Raw genomic sequence first — 19,242 nt, 5'->3', positions numbered from 1 at the left:
CCTGATCCAAACCATTTTCTTTGGCCATCCGTCTCAGTTTGCACTCCAGGTTGACTATCTTGGCTTCCTTGCGTACAATTTCTATTTGAAGTTCATCGCTCCTCTCTTCCAACTCCCGTATTTGCTTGCGGTACTTGTCTTTGTCAATCAGACATTGAGACACGAGGTGTTGAGCATCATCTCTTGACTTGAAAGCCTGTAGGACAGAGAAAACTATCCATTATCGCTAGCCCTTTTAAAGTAACAGGAAATGAACTAATCCAAAGCCATCATTAGGGACATTAGCACTCAACCTGGTCCCGCTCACGTTCCACCTCTTCCAGCTGCACCATGACCGTGTTCATGCGGTTCTTGTACATTTCGCAGTCCTTCACCAGAGTGGAGCACTTTAATTCAAGGTCCTCCTTCTCTTCCAGGTACTGTGCATCATAAGATAAAACATATCTCATATAAACCCATCAGTGGAATAAAGAGCAAAGTGGCATCATTCAAAATGGTATCACATGACCCTGAGAGGAAACCTCACTGTTAGATCATTCAAAAGCAACAGTTTGTAGGATTCCTTTTCAGCACATTATTAATATCTACCTCTCAGACCATCATTCCACACTAAACAGTTCCGTGTGACTCAAACCTTGCTGACTGCATGTCGAAGAGACGAAGCTTCATCATTTACAGAGAAAAATGCTCTGCGAAGGCATAAATTTCCATTTTGTTGTTGCCGAAATTTGCATAGCACAACAATTCTTTCAAACGAGAATTACTTTCCCTGTCAATAGACAAACAAACACTAATATATATTTGGGAATGTGGGATTTCTGGCTTTAACAAGCACTCTACATGCATTAAACTCGGCTGTAGTGTTAAGAGAGATCCTGGTAAGCTTTACGAGGGTTAACTCAAATGTTGTTTGTTTTTTTCTTTTGTGGCAAAAGACGGTCTTCAACACTCTAAAATGTACATTTTATGCGGATTATGAGAAGCAGAACAGTTGTAAACCTCCAAAAGAGGGCTGAATGTGATAAGAAGTCACTGCCGCCGCCCCTCCCCCTCCCTTCCTGTCTTAGCCAGAATTCTGACACTTTTCACACGTCACTTCAGATGCGCTTCTAATTAGAGCTACAGCACACTGCAGAAGGGGCCACTTAGAGCAGCCAGTCCTCATCAGCCTCTGTCACTCCTCGTTCATGTGTGACAAGAGAAAAAAGCTTTGCCTACACTTCATTATTCCTAGCCGTCAACTAAAAACTCTCATGCTGAGACCATATTAAATGCGCTTAATCCCCCGTGAGGCCTATGTAATATCACATTTGGCATATTCATTATGAGGTCACCTGATCATTCGGTAAGTGACCAGACTGACCAATGATGCTTAAGGTGTCTGCCAAAAGTGAGCTGTCTCCCAAGACAGCCTTTTTAGACACTATACAGTCAGTGGACTTAGTGTTTCAAATAGCAAGCAGCTTAGTTATGCTGCCATATAAAATGACTCATTTTTTAGCAAAAATCTATTGCATTGCTTGCAGATAAATTAATTGCTAGCTGCAATGTATCTAGCTCACACAGGAATAAAGCCTACCTACTATATTTCATTAAATACGGATACAAAGTCGTTCCTCTTTTGTAATGCTATGTCAACACCAAAGGCTATTTTCATAACAAGAACAGGAAAGCATAGTTTTAAAAAAAGACACACCACTTTAAGACACACTACAGTTCAAACGTTTGGGTCAGTAAGATTTTTTTTTTATGTTGTTGAGACAATTGTCTTTTGTTTACGAAGAATACACGTATTGGTACAGTAAAAAAAAAATAGCAACGCTGTTAATATTGTTAGAATTTAAAATAACTGGTTTGTAAAGGCTGAATTTTCAGCATTATTACTTCAGTGCCACACGATCCTTCAGAAATTGTTCTAATATACTGATTTGCTGCTTGACAAACATTTCTTATTATTATCAATGTTGAAAACAGTTGTGCTGCTTAAAATTTTTGTGGAACCTGGGATACATTTCTTTTGATATATACACAGTTGTCACAAAAAGGTGAGTATTTGAAGAACTTTTTTAACTATACTAAAAATACTTTGCTGTCACTTGATCACTTTGTTACATCCTTGCTAAATGCAAGTAACTAAAAATGTATGTACAGTATGAATTGTAAAGTAAAACAACCAACCAAACAAAAAAGACGTACTGTCCCCAAAATGTATGAGTGGTAATGTATTTCATTAGTTATTAAAAGCAGTTTCTTTACTCAACATTTGTGTATGTCTGTGCATTGTTTGGAAAGGGGCTTGAAGCTGAAATGATTATTTCAGTATAAGGCTGGTCCTAACCTTGTCACGGAGCTCCTCGGCCTGTCGGACCTCTTCGTGCAGGTTATAGAGTCTGTTGACTAGCTCCTGACGATCCTCTAGAGCCTCCTGTCGGTCATGCTCCAAGATATCCAAGATGGCCTTGTCTGAATCAGGTAGAGGCCCGGGCTGTGCATGCAAAGAAACAAAACAACTTTGAAATCTCTGACTTCGAGTAACCTTTCCCAAGTGTTTGCTTTTCGCCGTCTTCTTTTCACTGTGATGCAAAAAAAGCGTCTTCACCTGTATGATGGACTGCAACTCCTGGATTTTGATCTTCAAGACCTCATTCTCTCGCTCCAGCTCAAATATCTGCTCTTTCCGAGGTCGGTTCTCAATGTCATTCTTCAATTTCAGAGATTGCCTCCTTTCCATTTTGCACTCCTCCTCCACCTTGTTCAACTTGTGCTTCAGCTGGTCAATCTAGAGCAAACAGAGAGACAGCAGTCAACATTTGTATCCCACATTGTCAAATCATGCCTGTAAATATGAGTGACCCGTCACTTTTAGCCATAAATACAGAAGACGGAGAGATTTCTAAAGACAAAAATCAACTCGAATCATCCTGCAGTGCTAGCAGAAGCCCACTGACCTCCAGCTGAAGGTCTCGGCTCCTCATCACGGCCATATTCTTCTCCTCGCTGAGCTGGGCATATCGCATCGCCAGCTGATAGTTGTCATCCTTCACCTTCATAAGTTCATCGTTATAGTTATTACGCTCTTCTTTCATCTTATTGTAGCGTTCCTGGAAGGTCTGCAGCTCCTGGTTGGCCAGTCGAAGCTTCTTGTGCTCATCTTCTAGCGTGCGGCATTTGGTCATGATGTCCACCCGCTGCACTTCTTTAGCCTTGGACTGCTGCTGAAGCTTTATGACTTCATTCATTAAAAACTGGATTAGCCCTTCCTGGCCCTCTTCCACTACAGGAAAAGAACAAAATGCAGTCAATTAAACATCACTGCACAAAAAAGTGCCATGGTATCCTTGAAGTGTCATGCAGATTTCATGATATATTTATAGTAATTATTTATCACCGCCTGACACCGTTAGTGTACCATAGTAGCACCACAGTAATTGTTTATGAGACTACTGCACAAATGTGAAAGGGGATTTATGGCAGATGCTCATCCCAGAGGGGAAGCAGGTGGAAGGCAACAAACATTTTTAAGGCATGGTCGTAGGTCATTTATATGGGCAACATTTTAATTTAAAGGTGGCTCACCGATTATAGTGGAACATCTGCGTGTAGGCTCCTTCCCCGTGACGAGTTTGTAGAGGTCAGGATAGTACAACTCTAGACTCTCTAGAAAAACCACATAGCCTCGCTCTCCCTTTGTGTGCAGGATATCCAACAATCGACCTGAAACATAAACCACGGCAGCATGACGCTTGTTGAACTGAAAAAAGTGCAATGAGTTATTTCTACCTGACGTGACCTTTATAGATTACTTTATGTTAATGCGATCAGGATGAATCATTATCAGCTTTTTTATCTACATTTTCTATCTAAATAGTCAATATTTTTTCATGCCTCATATATATATATATATATATATATATATATATATATATATATATATATATATTATAAGTACATTTTTCAATCTTGGCTAAAATGCCATCTATATGTGTTTCTGTGACATTTAGTTTTTTTGTGTAATATATATATATATATATATAAAATCTATATATCAAAATCCATCAAAAATCTATATGACAATTTTTACAGAAAGTAAAATATTATACAGTTATTGCCTGTAACATCTGGTGATCCATGATAATGAGTAACAAATTATCCACAAAAATCTAAATTAACTATTTGAAATGAAATTAGCAGAAACAAATAATGACTTTGGACACCAAATGTACATGTAATTATAGAATCACCCATATTACATCAAAGATTAAAGTTGGAATGAAATGGAAATTTACTTTGGAAATATCTTTTCTAAATGCAAGCTATAGTGATCTTACTGTGGATGATTCATCCGTTCTGATGAAAAAAAAAAAAGTCACCTACATCTAAGACAGTACTATGCAAATTAACTTAATTAACAGGATTTTCACTTTTGGGTGAACTATCCATTTAAACATGCATCTAAATAAAATAAAATGAAAAGAACGGGCAATCTCTGACATTACTGATTATGATCTGGTTTTCATTAACATTATTATTTTTTTCATTATTGTTGATGATCCAAAAAAAATATTACATTTTGTTCATGAAATGAATTGTAATATCAGATCATTTCTAGGCTAGATTAAATAAAACTAGGTCCTCATACTATCAGGGTCCTGCAAAAATATTATACTGATATTAACTGATATTATTCAATCAGTCTCATTGTTTAAGGGCCACAGGTCCACCATCCTGTACATAACTGACAGCTAAAGTACTGACTGTGTTTGGTATAATATTAAAAAAGGTTTCATTTAAGTTTTAAGATCATTCTGAATGACTTTAACCTCCATCACGAAAGAGACAACTGAAAATTAACCTCAGAGCTTGAAAAGAAAGAAAGGAAAGAAGAACATCTAAACTTTGAAAACAAGCGTATTCCATGACAAACACTGTATCAGTCACTGAGTATGTGTTTGGAATAACGTTAATCGTTTTGTTTTCATTTGATTAGGCATTAATCCACTTTGTTGCAAGTGTGAAACAGCAGCAGCCTTGCAAAGAGAGCTCCGCCCACACAGTCTTCTGATTGGCTGTGATTTGTGATTGATTTCGTTGCATCTCATGGAAATATCGCGCCTGATGTGGACAGACAAATTACTCATCGCATTGTGTTTGGTTAAACTCTGTAGTGTCGCTGTAGCAGGAGTGTCCAGATTTGTCTTTGATGAAAGCCGTGCATTGTATTTTAACTCACTAGAGAAAGTCGTGGCACAAAAAGTACTTGAAAGATCTTCTGCATTACGTGCCAAACTGCCGGTCCCAGAGGGGAAAGAGAATCATTAGGGGGCTGTGAAAATCCCAGCCGTGGTAAACAAGCATTTCGATGTGCTGCTTTGTGACAAACAAACAGTGCAGACTTTAGCAAGCTGCTCAGGCAAAATCCCTGTCATCCGTTTAGCCTGTGGCCGTTCGGAAGTTGAAAAATGACACGGAGGTTCAGGAAGGAGTCGTTGGGAAAGAAAAACTACAACAGCAGCTCACAGGATTAAAAGCGTCCATTCATCATCACATTACACCACTGGAAAAACACAGTGAAAGATGGGGTGACCGAGTAACTGATTGATGATGTGATTTGCATGTAAATGGTTTCAGCATTGAATTTGCATTTCCATATTCCAGTGTTTAGTATTTTCTGTCACCGGCATCTATGAATGTTGATGTCTCTGCAATACGATTTGGAGAGCAAAACCAACCTTGGGTGGATCCGTATCATATCATAAACAATGTTAGGCTATACGCTTAAGCGGACGGGAAAACACTGAATAATACCTGCTCGGTTGACTTTGGACTCCAGCAGGCGAGAGTTGAGCACCTCGTCTTCGTCTTGTTCATCGATGACCTTGCATTGGCGCAGATATGAGGTCAGCTTGTTGGGGTTCATAAAACGGCACAAGATGTACCGGTTCTTCTCGGCATTTTCCCACAAAGCCTCCCTGTAGTCTAGTAAGTTCATTGAGCCTCCGTTCTCCATTCCTGCAGAGGCCTCTATGAGACGAGAATAGGAAAGAATACATTTTAAGACGCGGTTTCGACACTCCTTTCACACCCATAGAACTAACAGCGCATCAGATAAAAAAACTAACTTGTTATTACATGTTCAAAGATAAATATGCCCATTCATCCATGAAAAAATGTATCGACATGATCTGATTTACTTCCTTCATGCAGTTTTAAGATATGGAGTGAGTGATTTATTTGCCTCTTTTTAACAAAGAAAATCTAACACTGAACACTAAAAATAAAAGAGTCAAAATAAAACCCAATTTTGCGATGATAAAAATCAAACCAAGCATGTTATGAATTGCTTTTTTGGGTCTCAGAGTGACTCGGTCATGCATTTGGCAATGCAACAATGCAAACAAACTTTTAATAAGAAGTGCTTATAAACCAACTGCTCCTTGTGTGCAAACTTAAAGTCTGATGGTTTAACCTTTGTTAAAAATGAAGAAATGAAGACAATCATAAATATTATCATTCTAGTTTTGAGTTATATCGCAAAATAAAATTATTGTATTATTTTATTTATATTATTTTTAATTAATTGATTTGTTTTACTGTAAAATATTATACAAAAAATGATATGCTGGTTTATTTATTTATTTTATTATTTTTATTATCGAGTTTATACACATTTATATATAAATCACACATTTTTGGCCACATTTTGTACCATACAAACAAGCACAGGAAAGCTTTTTGTTTTTTTTACTGATTTCTTTTCTCCCCCAAAAAATTAATTTTTTCTCCTAAATCATTCAGCTCTAAATATAATCAATTGTTTCAAAGCAATCTCCCGTTTCTGCTAATGTCACTGACCATGCAAGCTTTAATCAGGGTAAATAATGAATTTTATAAAATATCATAAAAATGAGGATGTAAGGAATAGACTTACAGTCTTTACAATGTAAACCACACATCATTGTTAACTCACAAGTTTAAACATTTTTTTTTTATTATTGTCAGATGTTTTTTTCAGATGTGTTAAAGAAACAATAAAATTCATAAAAAAACTGTATTTCTATCCCATACCATGCTACATGTTTTCTACTGTTTTCAAGTTGACTTGTTTGCTCAAGTGTTAATTATAGTTTACTTAAATACAAAATTAACTTCTTGTTACAACAGATTCATACAATATACAAAAAAATGTTATTAAACTGCCACTGACATTTGCAAATGTACAATTTTTAAATTACAATGATTGTTTCCACAATTTTAATACCCATGTATTTTCTTTAAATATGTTCTCTACAATGTCAACAATAAAACACAATTCATGCAATAGTGACCTGCAGCTGTGGCAGCTTTGCGGCACCATAATGACACCTTTGTGTCCTGCGGTGAGCGTCATGTGTGTGTTTGCAGTTACACACTGCCTAGTTTCAGAGAGGTGAAATAAACCATATCTTTTTTTTGAACCGTGTGGATAGTGGCTGTGAAGATGCTACAGGAACATGACTGAAGCAAAAGCACAGAGGACAGTTTGTCTCCAATGCTGCTGCACTGAGTTGATAGTCTTCTGAATATCTGATAGTTGCATTAGTGAACGGTGGGGAAAATATGTATTTGATCCCCTTACTAATTTTGGAAGTTTGCCCACTTACAAGGAAATTAAGGGTATGTAATTTGTATGGTTTGTTTATTTTAACATATAGAGACAGAATATCAACCAAAAAATCCAAAACAACAACAACAACAACACATCATATAAGGGATCATTCAGTGAGTGAAATAACTATTTGATTCCCAAGCAAATCATGACGTAGTACTTGGTGCAGAAACCCTTGTTGGAAAGCACAGAGGTAAGATGTTTTATACTCAGTCACCAGGTTTGCACACATCTCTGGTGGGATTTTGATCCACTCCTCTTTAAAAATTCTCTCTAAATCCTTAAGGTTTCTTGGCTGTCGTTTGGCAACTCCGCTCCCTCCACAGACTTTCAATAGGATTGAGGTCTGGAGACTGGCTAGGCCACTCCATGGCCTTAATGTGCTTCTTCTTGAGACACTCCTCTGATGCCTTGGCAGTATGTTTAGGGTCATTCTCATGCTGGAAGACTCATCCATGACCCATCTTCAGTGTTCTGGCTGAGGGAAGGAGGTTCTCGTCCAAGACTTTACAGTACATTGCCCTGTTCATTTGCCCCTCAATGCAGTGAAGTCGTCCTCTAACTTTAGCAGAAAAACAGCCCCAAAGCATTATGTTTCCACCTCTGTGCTTGACTGTAGGGATGGTGTTCTTGGGGTCATAGTCAGCATTTCTCCCCCTCCAAACATGGCGAGTTGAGTTAATGCCAAAGAGCTCAATTTTGGTCTCATCCGACCACGGTACTTTCTCCCGAGGCTTCTCTAAATCATTAAGATGTTCTTTGGCAAACTTTAAACAGGCCTGTAGATGTGCTTTGTTGAGCAGGGGGACCTTGCAGGCGCTGCAGGATTTCAGGATTTCAATTTGCGTAGTGTTTTACCAATGTTTTGCTCGGTGACTGTGGTCCCATCTGACTTACGATCATTAACAAGCTCCTCCCGTGTAGGCTGATCCTTCACTTTTCTCATGATCATCTTTACCCCATGAGGCAAGATCTTGCATGGATCTCCAGACCAAGGTCGAGTGATGGTTATTTTGTATTTCTTCCATTTCCGAATAATCCCACCAACAGTTGTCTCCTTCACACCAAGCTTCTTGCTGATGGTCTTGCAGCCAAGCCTTGTGCAGATCTACAATCTTGTCAATGACATCCTTTGACAGCTCTTTGGTCTTACCCATGGTGGTGGGAGAGATTGGAATGGAAGATTTGTATGGATTGATTTCATTTCTTTGTAAGTGGGCAAACTTTAAAAAAAAATCAGCAGGGGATCAAATAAATATTTCCTCCAATGTACCTGGATCACAGATTGCAACACAGTGATTAATGGTCTAATGTTATGAATAGCGAAAGCAGGGCTACAGATGGCAGATAAAACACTGATATATGCTATACATAAGACAGTTTGAAGGCACAAATATCCTGAAATCAAGTGAACACTTAACCGTGAAAGCACTTATCAATAGTCACTGCTAATTTTTTACTAGATTCATATGTTCATGGGTTTATTAATGTAATTATCATCTTTGAGAACATTGCTTTTAATGCATCTTAAAGAAATGAAAGTCTGTTTGTGTGTGTTTTTTTCCCCCTCCATACAATGGTGGTCAATGGTCACCAAAACTGTTTGGTGCAATTTCTTCAAAATGTCTTCTTTTTTTGTTGCACAGAGGAAAGTCAATCAAGTTTTTTTAATGACATGAGGGTGCATGAATTCTGACAGGATTTCATTTTCGTGTGAACTACATAGACCAACACTAAAATACAGAGGAAACAACAGAGGAACGTAACCTGTGTCAACAGCTCTTGGGACAGATTGACACTCGATTGCAAAAAGATGAGCAACATAGAAACCGCCTAGCAACCATCCAAATACAGTAGCAAATAAAGAAACTCCACCTTTCATTGTTGTTCAGTCTATTTCCAACAATCAATGCTTCACATACACGAAGACTATTTAGGATCAGTAAGATTATTGTAATGTTTTTGAAAGGAATCGCTTTGGCTTACCAAGGTTGATCATTAAATACAGTAAAAATACTAGTGCTGTGAAAATGACCATTTCTAAGCTTTCTATTTTTAAGATATTTTTGACATGTTAATGTATTTAGTGTCAAATGATGCTTCATAAATAATTTCTAATGTGCAGATTTGATGCTCAATAAACATTTCTTATGATCATCGATGTTGAAAACAGCTGTGCTGCTTAATACATGTTTCTCTGATGAATAGGCAATTCAAAAGAACAGCATTTGTTTCAAATAGAAAATCGATTTAATGCATCTTTTATCAATAAAAGTACATTTAAAAGGAAAAATCTGAACATTTGGTTGTAAACTGAACCCTTTAAGATTTTGAAATCACGTCATGCTTATTATAGGGTTATAGTCTGATGGCGAAAAAGCCTTCCTGATCACCTTATCACAGTTCCATTCTTTAAAGAAACTAAATTACAATGAAACTGATAAATGATGAGACTTTCTCTGAGGAGAACACTTCGACGTCTGTCTCACTTATACTTTGAAGAGACAATACAATGTGTTTTCCTTTTTTTCTTTTCCTGGCCTTTGAGCCAAATTGTTCCTGACCAAAAAAAGAGAAAAAACTTCCAACATGCTTATGACAGCTCATATTTTCCCTGCTTTTCAACGAGACATAAATGTAAATTAATGTGCAGTAACATATTAACACAAGGCTCTGCATGACAAATTTCTCTGCATACATTTTTGCGGCAAACAGACACATTGAAGGTACAGCCGGCCCCCTTCGGCTGCATAATAACAGTATTGTTCTCCAGTACTCCATGGGCCTTAGCAAACGAAATCAAACCATTACTACTGATATGCCCACACACGCTTTTGCATAATCCTGTGTATCTATCATCCCAAACTCCATTCCTATATCTGCCCTTTCACTTTTGCCCCCCAGGCTCTGGAACAGCTGCGTATGTGAGCGCAAACCGACTATAATGGCCTCACTTCCCCATCCCTACCAGACAGGAGACATTTGATCACACCAGAGTGGGTTTCTGGTTAAAGGGAAAGAAGAACTGCAGACCATTTTTTCAGTATCTAATGTGGGAGGGATGAAGACATGTCAGATACGCCACATCAGCAGTCATGCAACTAATATTAGCCATTGGCATCCATTGGTGTTCAAAAAAAGCTAAGAAAGTTTATCATTTTTGGAAATCGGAGAAACGCGTGGGAGAGTCTGTGAGTAAAGTTTTGAAAGCAACTGAGGGTGAGAGCATTCTCCCACGACGAAAACGCCCCCCATTACGAGATCAACATCACTCTTGTTTGGGAAACTAAGGGTTCCTCCCCCACATCTTAGCACAATGGTTAGCAGCGATATACTGTCATTTAACATTTGGCTTTGTGTTCATGTCAGGACATGACTCAGCCGAGTCAGAAATTAAAACATCACATACAGCGGTTCAGCCTGACAGACACACAAACATGCAGCCCCCCCCCCCCACCTCCGTCGTATACCTTGACCAGATTTCCTCTTCACTTATTTTGGAGTTAGTGAGTAAGAGAGTGCTCTTCACTTCCTCATTTCATTAGCAGGTGTTTAACTCGGCCTCATAAAAGGAGAAATGTTGGGAGCACATTTAAAGTTGCACAGCAGAAGTGATACTCTTTTTGAAGTATATTTGAAATTCAAATTATCAGGAGATCAACTTCTACTTACCAAAGTCAGTCAGTATACATACAGTGCATCTACATCAGAGTAGGTGCGTCTGAACATCTGAAAGTCGCTGTTAGTGAGGAAAGAGATAACTGGAAATGCGTTTTTTTTTTTGGTTGCTAAAGTCAACTTATTTACTATAAATTATCCGGTATGGGAGAAGTGATTGAAATTGTATGAATTTGGATACAGTTCCTAATTGTATGATGCAGTTTGTATTATGTTACATTTGAATCACATCTGGAACAATGGAAAAACTACCTGTAATCTGATCTGACCACAGAGACACACTGAATAAAATTCAGATTTGACATGGATTTCAATCCACATGAGGTTTTGGTTAGATTTTAATACGTTACGTGACATTTAGATGATCATTTATGGTGAGCCATACTCAGAATTCGTGCTCTGCTTTTAACCCATCCAAAGTGCACACACATCAGTGAACACGCACCCGGAGCAGTGGGCAGCCATTTATGCTGCAGCACAGTTCAGGGTTCGGCGCTTTGCTCACGGGCACCTACGTCATGGTGTTGCCAGCCCGAGACTCGAACCCACAACTCTAGGGTTAGGAGTTAAACTCTCTAACCACTAGTCCATGACTTTCCCAATAAAAATTATTACTCACTAAAGCTGAAAGTATTTTTTAAAATGTAATGCTGATTTGCTGCTCAAGAAACATTTTTATTAATAATGTTGATAACAGATTTGCGGTTTAATATTTTTGTGGAAACTGTAATACCTTTTAAAGAATTTTTGACGAATCTCAACCCAACATTTTGTTAGAAATCTTTTGTAACATTATTATAATATTGTGACGAGTGGGGCGGGGCCGAGAGACGTGGGAACAGGAGCGAGGCCGGTGGAGTGATTGGAAATGAGCGACACCTGCTCGACCCACCGGTCTCGAGTCCCACGGAGGAGATGGAAGGATATAAAACAGGAGCGACAACAGTGACAGACGAGAGAGGACCAGGCCTGGACTTTATTTTGTATTTGGTTTTTATTTGTGCATGTCAGTCGTCCGTGAGGGGCTGATGCGCTGTTTTGTCTTTATTTTGATTATTAAAACCTTATTTGATTGTCCGCCGGTTCCCTCCTCCTTCTTTCCGAAGGTTATGAAGGTTTATTTTGTTACAAATATATTCTATATTATTATAGAATATCTTTACTGTAACTTCTGATTAATTTAATGCATCCTTGCTGTATAAATTTTAACTTCTTTCAAAAGAAAAAAAATACTAAATTGGACTGAGTCCGAAAAAAAGTCTGATTTTTGCGGCCTGCTTGAAGAAAATCAATGACATAGAATTTTGTGCTTATTTTACAGAAGAGTATTTAAATGTTTTCAAGTTCACTGAGCATCTACGAACAGTGAAATTGTATGTTACATCTACAGGTTGTTTAGCTCTGCACCACACTGCCGTCTATCCCTGTGGGACCTTGCTTGATTGATTTTCAGTCATGTTAAAAACTAGCGCAAAACCGAGCTAGCGGAAGCCCTTACCACGTGCTCCTGTGGCTCCATCCGATTTTAGAAGTAACCACAAACCAAAGCGCCTCATCAGCCAATGGGCTGCAACCCTGCTCCTCCATGCTAACAGTTCAGGGGAACTGCACCAAGCTGTTTTGTGTGAAAGTGAAACACACTACAACAGTTCTGATGTGGGGCCTATTACGATCTAAATATTAGGGGTATTCTGATTTAACTAAGACTCTGCCGATGAGAAAACTAAATATAGCACTTCAGTAAGATAAAAACCTATATGTGTCATGTCATAATGCATAAACACAACAGAACGCTACTTCCTTAAAGGGACAGTTCACGCAAAAATGAAAATCACTTAAAAAACCCTTGTTGTTCCAAACCTGCATGACTTTCTTTCTGTTGGAACACCAAGGTCTTCAAAATGCCCCAAGAGAAAAGGGACAGGGCACTTTGAAGCTCCAAAAATGGCAAAACAAACGATGCACCATAAAAGTGGTCTATGGAACCCACGGGCAATAATCCAAGTCTTCTGAAGGGCACAAAATAGCTTTTTATGAGAAACAGGCCAACAATTCTTTCTGAAAATCTTCCTCTCTGCTGAAGCTCCTAAATCAAACTCAGATCAAATGCCATGTCAGGTTTGCACACCAAGTTTGACATCATTGGCATGACATACCATATTTGAACTGTATGCAAGCAAGGCTGAGATCTGAGAACCATGGAGGAGGAGGATAAGATGATGTTCAGCAAGATCCTCTGAAGCTTCAGAAGACTGGGAATATACTGCATTCAGTAAGTCGTATGGAGTTCTGTGGAGCTTTCTAGCCATTATCGAAGTTTCAAAATTTTGGTTTACTATCCCTCTCAGACCTGAAGATCTAACAAAGGTCTAAACAGCATTCTACATTAATTTATTAGTCAAATTTGGGTTTTATTTAAGAAGTAGGCATTGAAACGATAAAAAGTAAAATTATAGGCATTTATAATACTGAACACGAAAAAGAAACATGAAAACACTAAAGAAGAATGTATTACGGTTTCCATTTAAAAAAAAATTAAGCAACACAACTGAACGGCAACTGTTAAGTTTTTTTTCTTTAAATAAATGCAGCCTTGGAGAGGATACAAGACTTCTTTTAAAAAAACATAATAAAATCTTACCAAATCCTAAAGTTTGAACAGCAGTGTTTATTTTTTTTTATTTTTATTTTTTTTACTTTTAATTGTAAATTCCCTTTCTGTTATTCTAAAATGTGATTTAAATCACTCCCTTTCCTAAGCTGTTTCATTTATGCACAAATAATGCCAAACAAACACTGACTGTTTTCAGACATGTTTCCTAAATGCTCCTCTATCTGCAATTGGGGAGACAAATTCAAGACAATGCCATTCCAGTGCTTTTATTTATCAAAAACTGACTTCGTTTAATAAACCAATAAATCAAAAGGAATGAGGGAAAAAGATCATCTGAAGTCATCAAAGCATGCTTCCTGAATTCTTGTTGAGAGTGTGTCATTGACAGCCAGCCAAACAGCAGCCTTAAATCACAAACCACATTTCAATTTGAACTTGATGACACATTTTACAGTTTTAACTGAGATTTCTGAAGAATGCTTCTCGCCAAGATCAAATTTGTTTCAAATGAACCATAAGAAATCCATTGTTTTGGGTTGAAGAGTGAGACTGCACATTCCAGCTGTAATGCATCTGCTTGGAATCAGACATAAGACCCGGCACCCACTAACAATTCAACCTTTGTGAGTGACGATGCCTTGCACATGAACCTGATGACATTCACAATACAGAAACAGGAGCTTTCTACTCTCCCCCAGTGAGGTGTGGCGTGTGGTTGACATGGCATGTGTATTTATGGACTATAATAATCTTGTACATTTCTATTTAGATTTCTATGCATATGTCAAAATTATCATATTGTTAAGAATGTTAATTTATGTTTGCACTTGAATAAAAATGTTATGAACATTTTTAATACTTCAACTTGTTTTATGACATCAAAATGTTATATATATTAAAAAAAGTCCATACAGGGCACAGTTGTGTTATAGTTTAAACATATTTAGTTTATGAAATGACTTTAAGACATGGTGTGACATTATTTTTTAAGATATGTAAATAGTTCTGCTCAACTATCGCTTTGTTTAACCAGGAAAAACAGATCTATTCAATTTTTCAGATGGTTGTCTCTAAATTTTGCCTTTCCATCTTTTCTTAAAACAGCACTTTTTTTCAAAGTCTCATAATGCATATGGCGTGATGTTATTTTACATTTTTGTCAGTGGTACATTAAAAGCTTTGTTATCATAATGCCACAGATAGGTATTGGGGTCAGATTAGACTTCATATTGTAAAACATTGATGTATTTCTGTTTTTAAAAGGCATGATTATGAACAGGCACTTTTAAAGGTCCCTTAAATGTCCTATTGTTTACTTAAGGAACTTTAAAATATATTTGAAGTCTGTCTCTTATGATAAGGTTACTTGCAGATTGTGTTCTTGTGATGAATTAAAAGTTTCTCAAAAAACTGCCATTAATAATAATAATAGTTAAAAAAATAATAATAATTGCCTGCAGGTTCTTCAGAAAGTTACCATGGAACAGAAAAACAGCAGCACTTGAAATCACTAAATGGAAGTGGAGTGAATAAATATAAGGATTAAAAAATTAAATTAATTAATAAATAAAACTGTCATTGTGTATATGTGTTCAATAATTAATTAGTTTTTTCCATGCACTATATTGAACTTGCTCTAGAATAACTTCACAACATTTTTCCATAGCGATTATTTGAGGCCTAGAGTATTTTTTCTTTTTTAAAGTGAGACACTGCCATGTCAGAAATTAACTCTTTAATTACTCTGCAATATTTGCCCCCTAGAATGCATTTTTGAATGGAGGGCATATTACTTTCTATCAATATAAAATAGATACATTGGATCACACTGGAAATACTTCAAAGTATTTGAAGTGAAATCTCAATATGAACAATTATGACTGTTACCTAAAAAAAAAATTAACACCACGTATAAATGTAGCAGTGAATTATGCATGTAAAATGGAAATAAAACATATACTTTAGACGCCCTGATAGAACACATTCAATATTGGTCGTTTCAAGTTTATTAGTGTTTCTATATGTTAGCTATACATTCGACAGCACTAACCTCTGAGAGTAATTATTTGTGATTTGACATATTTGAGATATATAGCATTTTTTACACCTATATGTTGAATGTTATCACTTTCAGTGATATTTTCTCTGTGAGTCCTATAAATTCAGACCATGTTGTATTTTATTTTTATCATAACTTGTCTGGTTTTGTTTCAAACTTGTCAATCTTTGTCACTGCCTTCACATAAATGCATCATATTTATCTAAAAAATAATAATAATAATAATAAATAATTAATAAAAAAAACTATTACAGAGTATACTAATGTTGTGTTTCCTACAATTTACTATTAATTAAAATACTAAGTAGTGGTATCCAATAATATGCTAAGGTTTTTTTCTTGTGCCAAACCCAATTACCACACTTTCAGTTGTGTGAATAATCAACCAGAGTATACCATATCATTATGCATATTCATGTGACATGATGTCTATAATTAAAACATGTTATGAAAAAAAAACATGAATTATAAATCACTCTGAATTATTAATCACTCACACGTTTAATTTCAGCATTCAAAACTCATTTACAAACGCATTCACTCATAAATATGTCAAATCCAAAATAGTGATTCCATTAATAAGGCATTACTGTTTGCTGATGTGCAACAATGCAAATTCCACACCGAGTTTAGTCGTTAGTCTCTGCTTAATCAACTACAGTAGGAAAGGATGAGAAGTCTGCCGTGGATGTTTTTGCAGAACATCATGCAACTTGCAAGGCCCGGGGCAGGGCGGGCACACCAAGCCTATTGATGGAAAGAACGATTATTATTCCTGTAAATCAAGTTGCCTCCAAAGGAGAAGCTTTCCAAGTTTTAGGAGGACTCCCCTAAAGTCCAAGTCACAATAAAAGAAAGCATGCCATGACATGTGGTTCAATTTGTTAAGCAAATAGGAGGTCAGAATATCTGTTGAACATACATAGTGGAACCTTGTCTATCCCATTTAACGGTCACATGACATCTTCATACTATGCACATCTCACAAGCAGGACGGAAGGGGACAGACAAGGGTGTGCCTCATTAGGACAACAGCAGTTGATCTGACTACGTTTAATTGCATAAGCGATTGTGAAATGAAGGGTTCTGTGCTAAACAATGCACAATCATGACCTGATGACAGAAAGCAGCAACGCACCAAATCCCATGAATAGAATCTTAACAAAAGGTGATATCTGGAGCATGCAGAAGAGAGACAGATCGGGGTTGACAGTACAATGACATTTCTGCACACTAAATAAATCCCTGAAAAATCCACTGCAATACACTTTGTCATCGGATTAATGCGGTAGTGCAAGATCTAAAATGAGTGCACACAGCACGCACACTTGTTTCTATCAGTCATTCTGCTATGGCATCAGATATTCAATTTATAGCCCATGTTGGAGCAGCAAGATTAAACTCATTACATCCTATTAGTTGCTTATTAAAACTGTAAGGGAGGCCCGGGTGACTAACAAATGGAGAGAACGACGGATTTTATGATTAAGATGGCAGTCAACATGTAGTTTTTGTGTTTCTGCCAAAAAGATAATCTAATCACAATAATTCATCTGTTGAATTCTTCATTTATGCGCGCAAGTGCGCATCGGAAAGAACTTACTAACCTACTTCCACACCGATTAAATGTCAAGTAGTGTACATAGGACTGTTCACAAAGTGCAAAAACGACACAACTTTGAACTTGTTTTGGGAGAATTATATACATAACAACAACCCTGATTCGGTGTAGTTTCCTGGGTATCACGGTCTATCAGACGCCGAGTATCGTAGAGAAGTTCGGCTCTGAAGTGTTACTAAACAGTTAGTTACATACATAGTCTTCCTTCTAAAATAGTCAGTAAAGTGGTTTACCTGTTGAAATTCACGTCCCGAGGTCTAATTCGACCGTTCCATTCTAGTTACTTGAAGACACCAGTGTTTTAAACAACTATACTCTGTCGCAACAACTCATAAGACGAGACGGATGATTTCATTTCACCTGCAGCCTTATTGTAAATGTCACTCGAAGCGCTGCTGTGCCGAGTGGGCGGAGCTAATAGAGCTCATCACAATCTTCTGCAAGTTTTATTTGTTCGAAGTGCAACAACAATTGCTAAATAACCTAAACAGTTTATGATATTATATATATATATATATATATATATATATATATATATATATATATATATATATATATATATATATATATATATATATATATATATCAGAAGGTTTAATACAAATTAATTATAAATAAAAATGAAAATATATTTATATATATATATATATATATATATATATATATATATATATATATATATTTTTTATTTTTTTATCAGAGGCCACTTCTTATAATTATGTTTTTATTGTTAATTTTCTCATCCCATATTTGTTTCTATCCACTGAACAACCATTTTTGTCAGTTGTCTTTTTTTTGTTGTTGTTGTTTGTTTGTTTTTGTTTGTTTGTTTTTATTTAGTATTCTCAACTCAATATTCATATTTCATCGTCTTCTAGTTATTCATTTGTGTTTTTTTTTTTTTTTTTTTGTAGGGGATTTTTGTAGCCTAGTTTGCTTTTTTGACAATAAAATCCAAAAGGCTGCCAATGTGAATCTTAATTATTCTAACAATTATCTTAATGATTCATTGACACAGTTCTGAAAGCCTCCTATCGTGGTTCATCTTAAATCACTAATAGCACAAAAGCTGCAAAATGATCTGTCTCATCTCGATTTTAAAATGATCAGACATGAAAGATCAACAAAGAGCTATAAATATTGTTGGAGCACCATGGAAATATTTTTGAGATACAGCTGATTTTGGAACATAGGCTACTGTGTGAAGTCTCTATTTGTGTGCTCTTTTGTTGGCTTATGGGGAACTGTCCCTCTCTCCGGTCTCTGACAATTTGTTCCATCATGAACTCTGTGGCACAGAACATGCAAATGCATCCCCCAAAACATTTGTTTATGGCAACAGTTACACAAATGTCACACCGTGCTTCCAGAGTGACGGTTTCATTCTTTTTTTTAACATTAGACAGAAATGAGAAGAACAAAAATAAACCTGATTTAACTTCAATTTAATTCGACTCAGTGTTAGATAAGATGGAAAGTTTTACTTCAACTGTTGTGTAAACATGTTGTGGTTCTTAACTTAGAGCCATGACGTACAGAGAATTTTTACCAAAATTGGGCTAATAGGCTAAATAATAGCTTGGAAATGCTAAAATAAACAAATTGCCTTTTGTGTACATTTTGCT

The 19,242-nt window shown here is 36.6% G+C and overlaps 1 protein-coding gene across 1 annotated transcript in view; it reads right to left on the bottom strand.

The window, feature by feature from the left end:
- LOC113092119 (caspase recruitment domain-containing protein 11-like) overlaps nucleotides 1–18,005 on the bottom strand; it is a 28,959-nt gene extending 10,954 nt beyond the window's left edge. Inside the window, exons 1-8 of the mRNA XM_026257718.1 lie at nucleotides 17,851–18,005; nucleotides 5,806–6,021; nucleotides 3,577–3,714; nucleotides 2,949–3,274; nucleotides 2,600–2,779; nucleotides 2,339–2,485; nucleotides 294–419; nucleotides 2–196 (exon numbers count right to left, since the gene is read on the bottom strand). Coding sequence (XP_026113503.1) covers nucleotides 2–196; nucleotides 294–419; nucleotides 2,339–2,485; nucleotides 2,600–2,779; nucleotides 2,949–3,274; nucleotides 3,577–3,714; nucleotides 5,806–6,007 — 1,314 coding nt within the window. The 5' untranslated portion in view covers nucleotides 6,008–6,021; nucleotides 17,851–18,005. The remainder of the gene's footprint in view (nucleotide 1; nucleotides 197–293; nucleotides 420–2,338; nucleotides 2,486–2,599; nucleotides 2,780–2,948; nucleotides 3,275–3,576; nucleotides 3,715–5,805; nucleotides 6,022–17,850) is intronic.
- Nucleotides 18,006–19,242: the final 1,237 nt, after the last annotated feature.

Source organism: Carassius auratus, unplaced genomic scaffold (genome assembly GCF_003368295.1).
Source record: "Carassius auratus strain Wakin unplaced genomic scaffold, ASM336829v1 scaf_tig00214480, whole genome shotgun sequence".
NCBI classification, from domain to species: domain Eukaryota; kingdom Metazoa; phylum Chordata; class Actinopteri; order Cypriniformes; family Cyprinidae; genus Carassius; species Carassius auratus.
The sequence above is the reverse complement of the archived record's forward strand: the minus strand, read 5'-3'. Positions and strand labels throughout refer to the sequence as shown.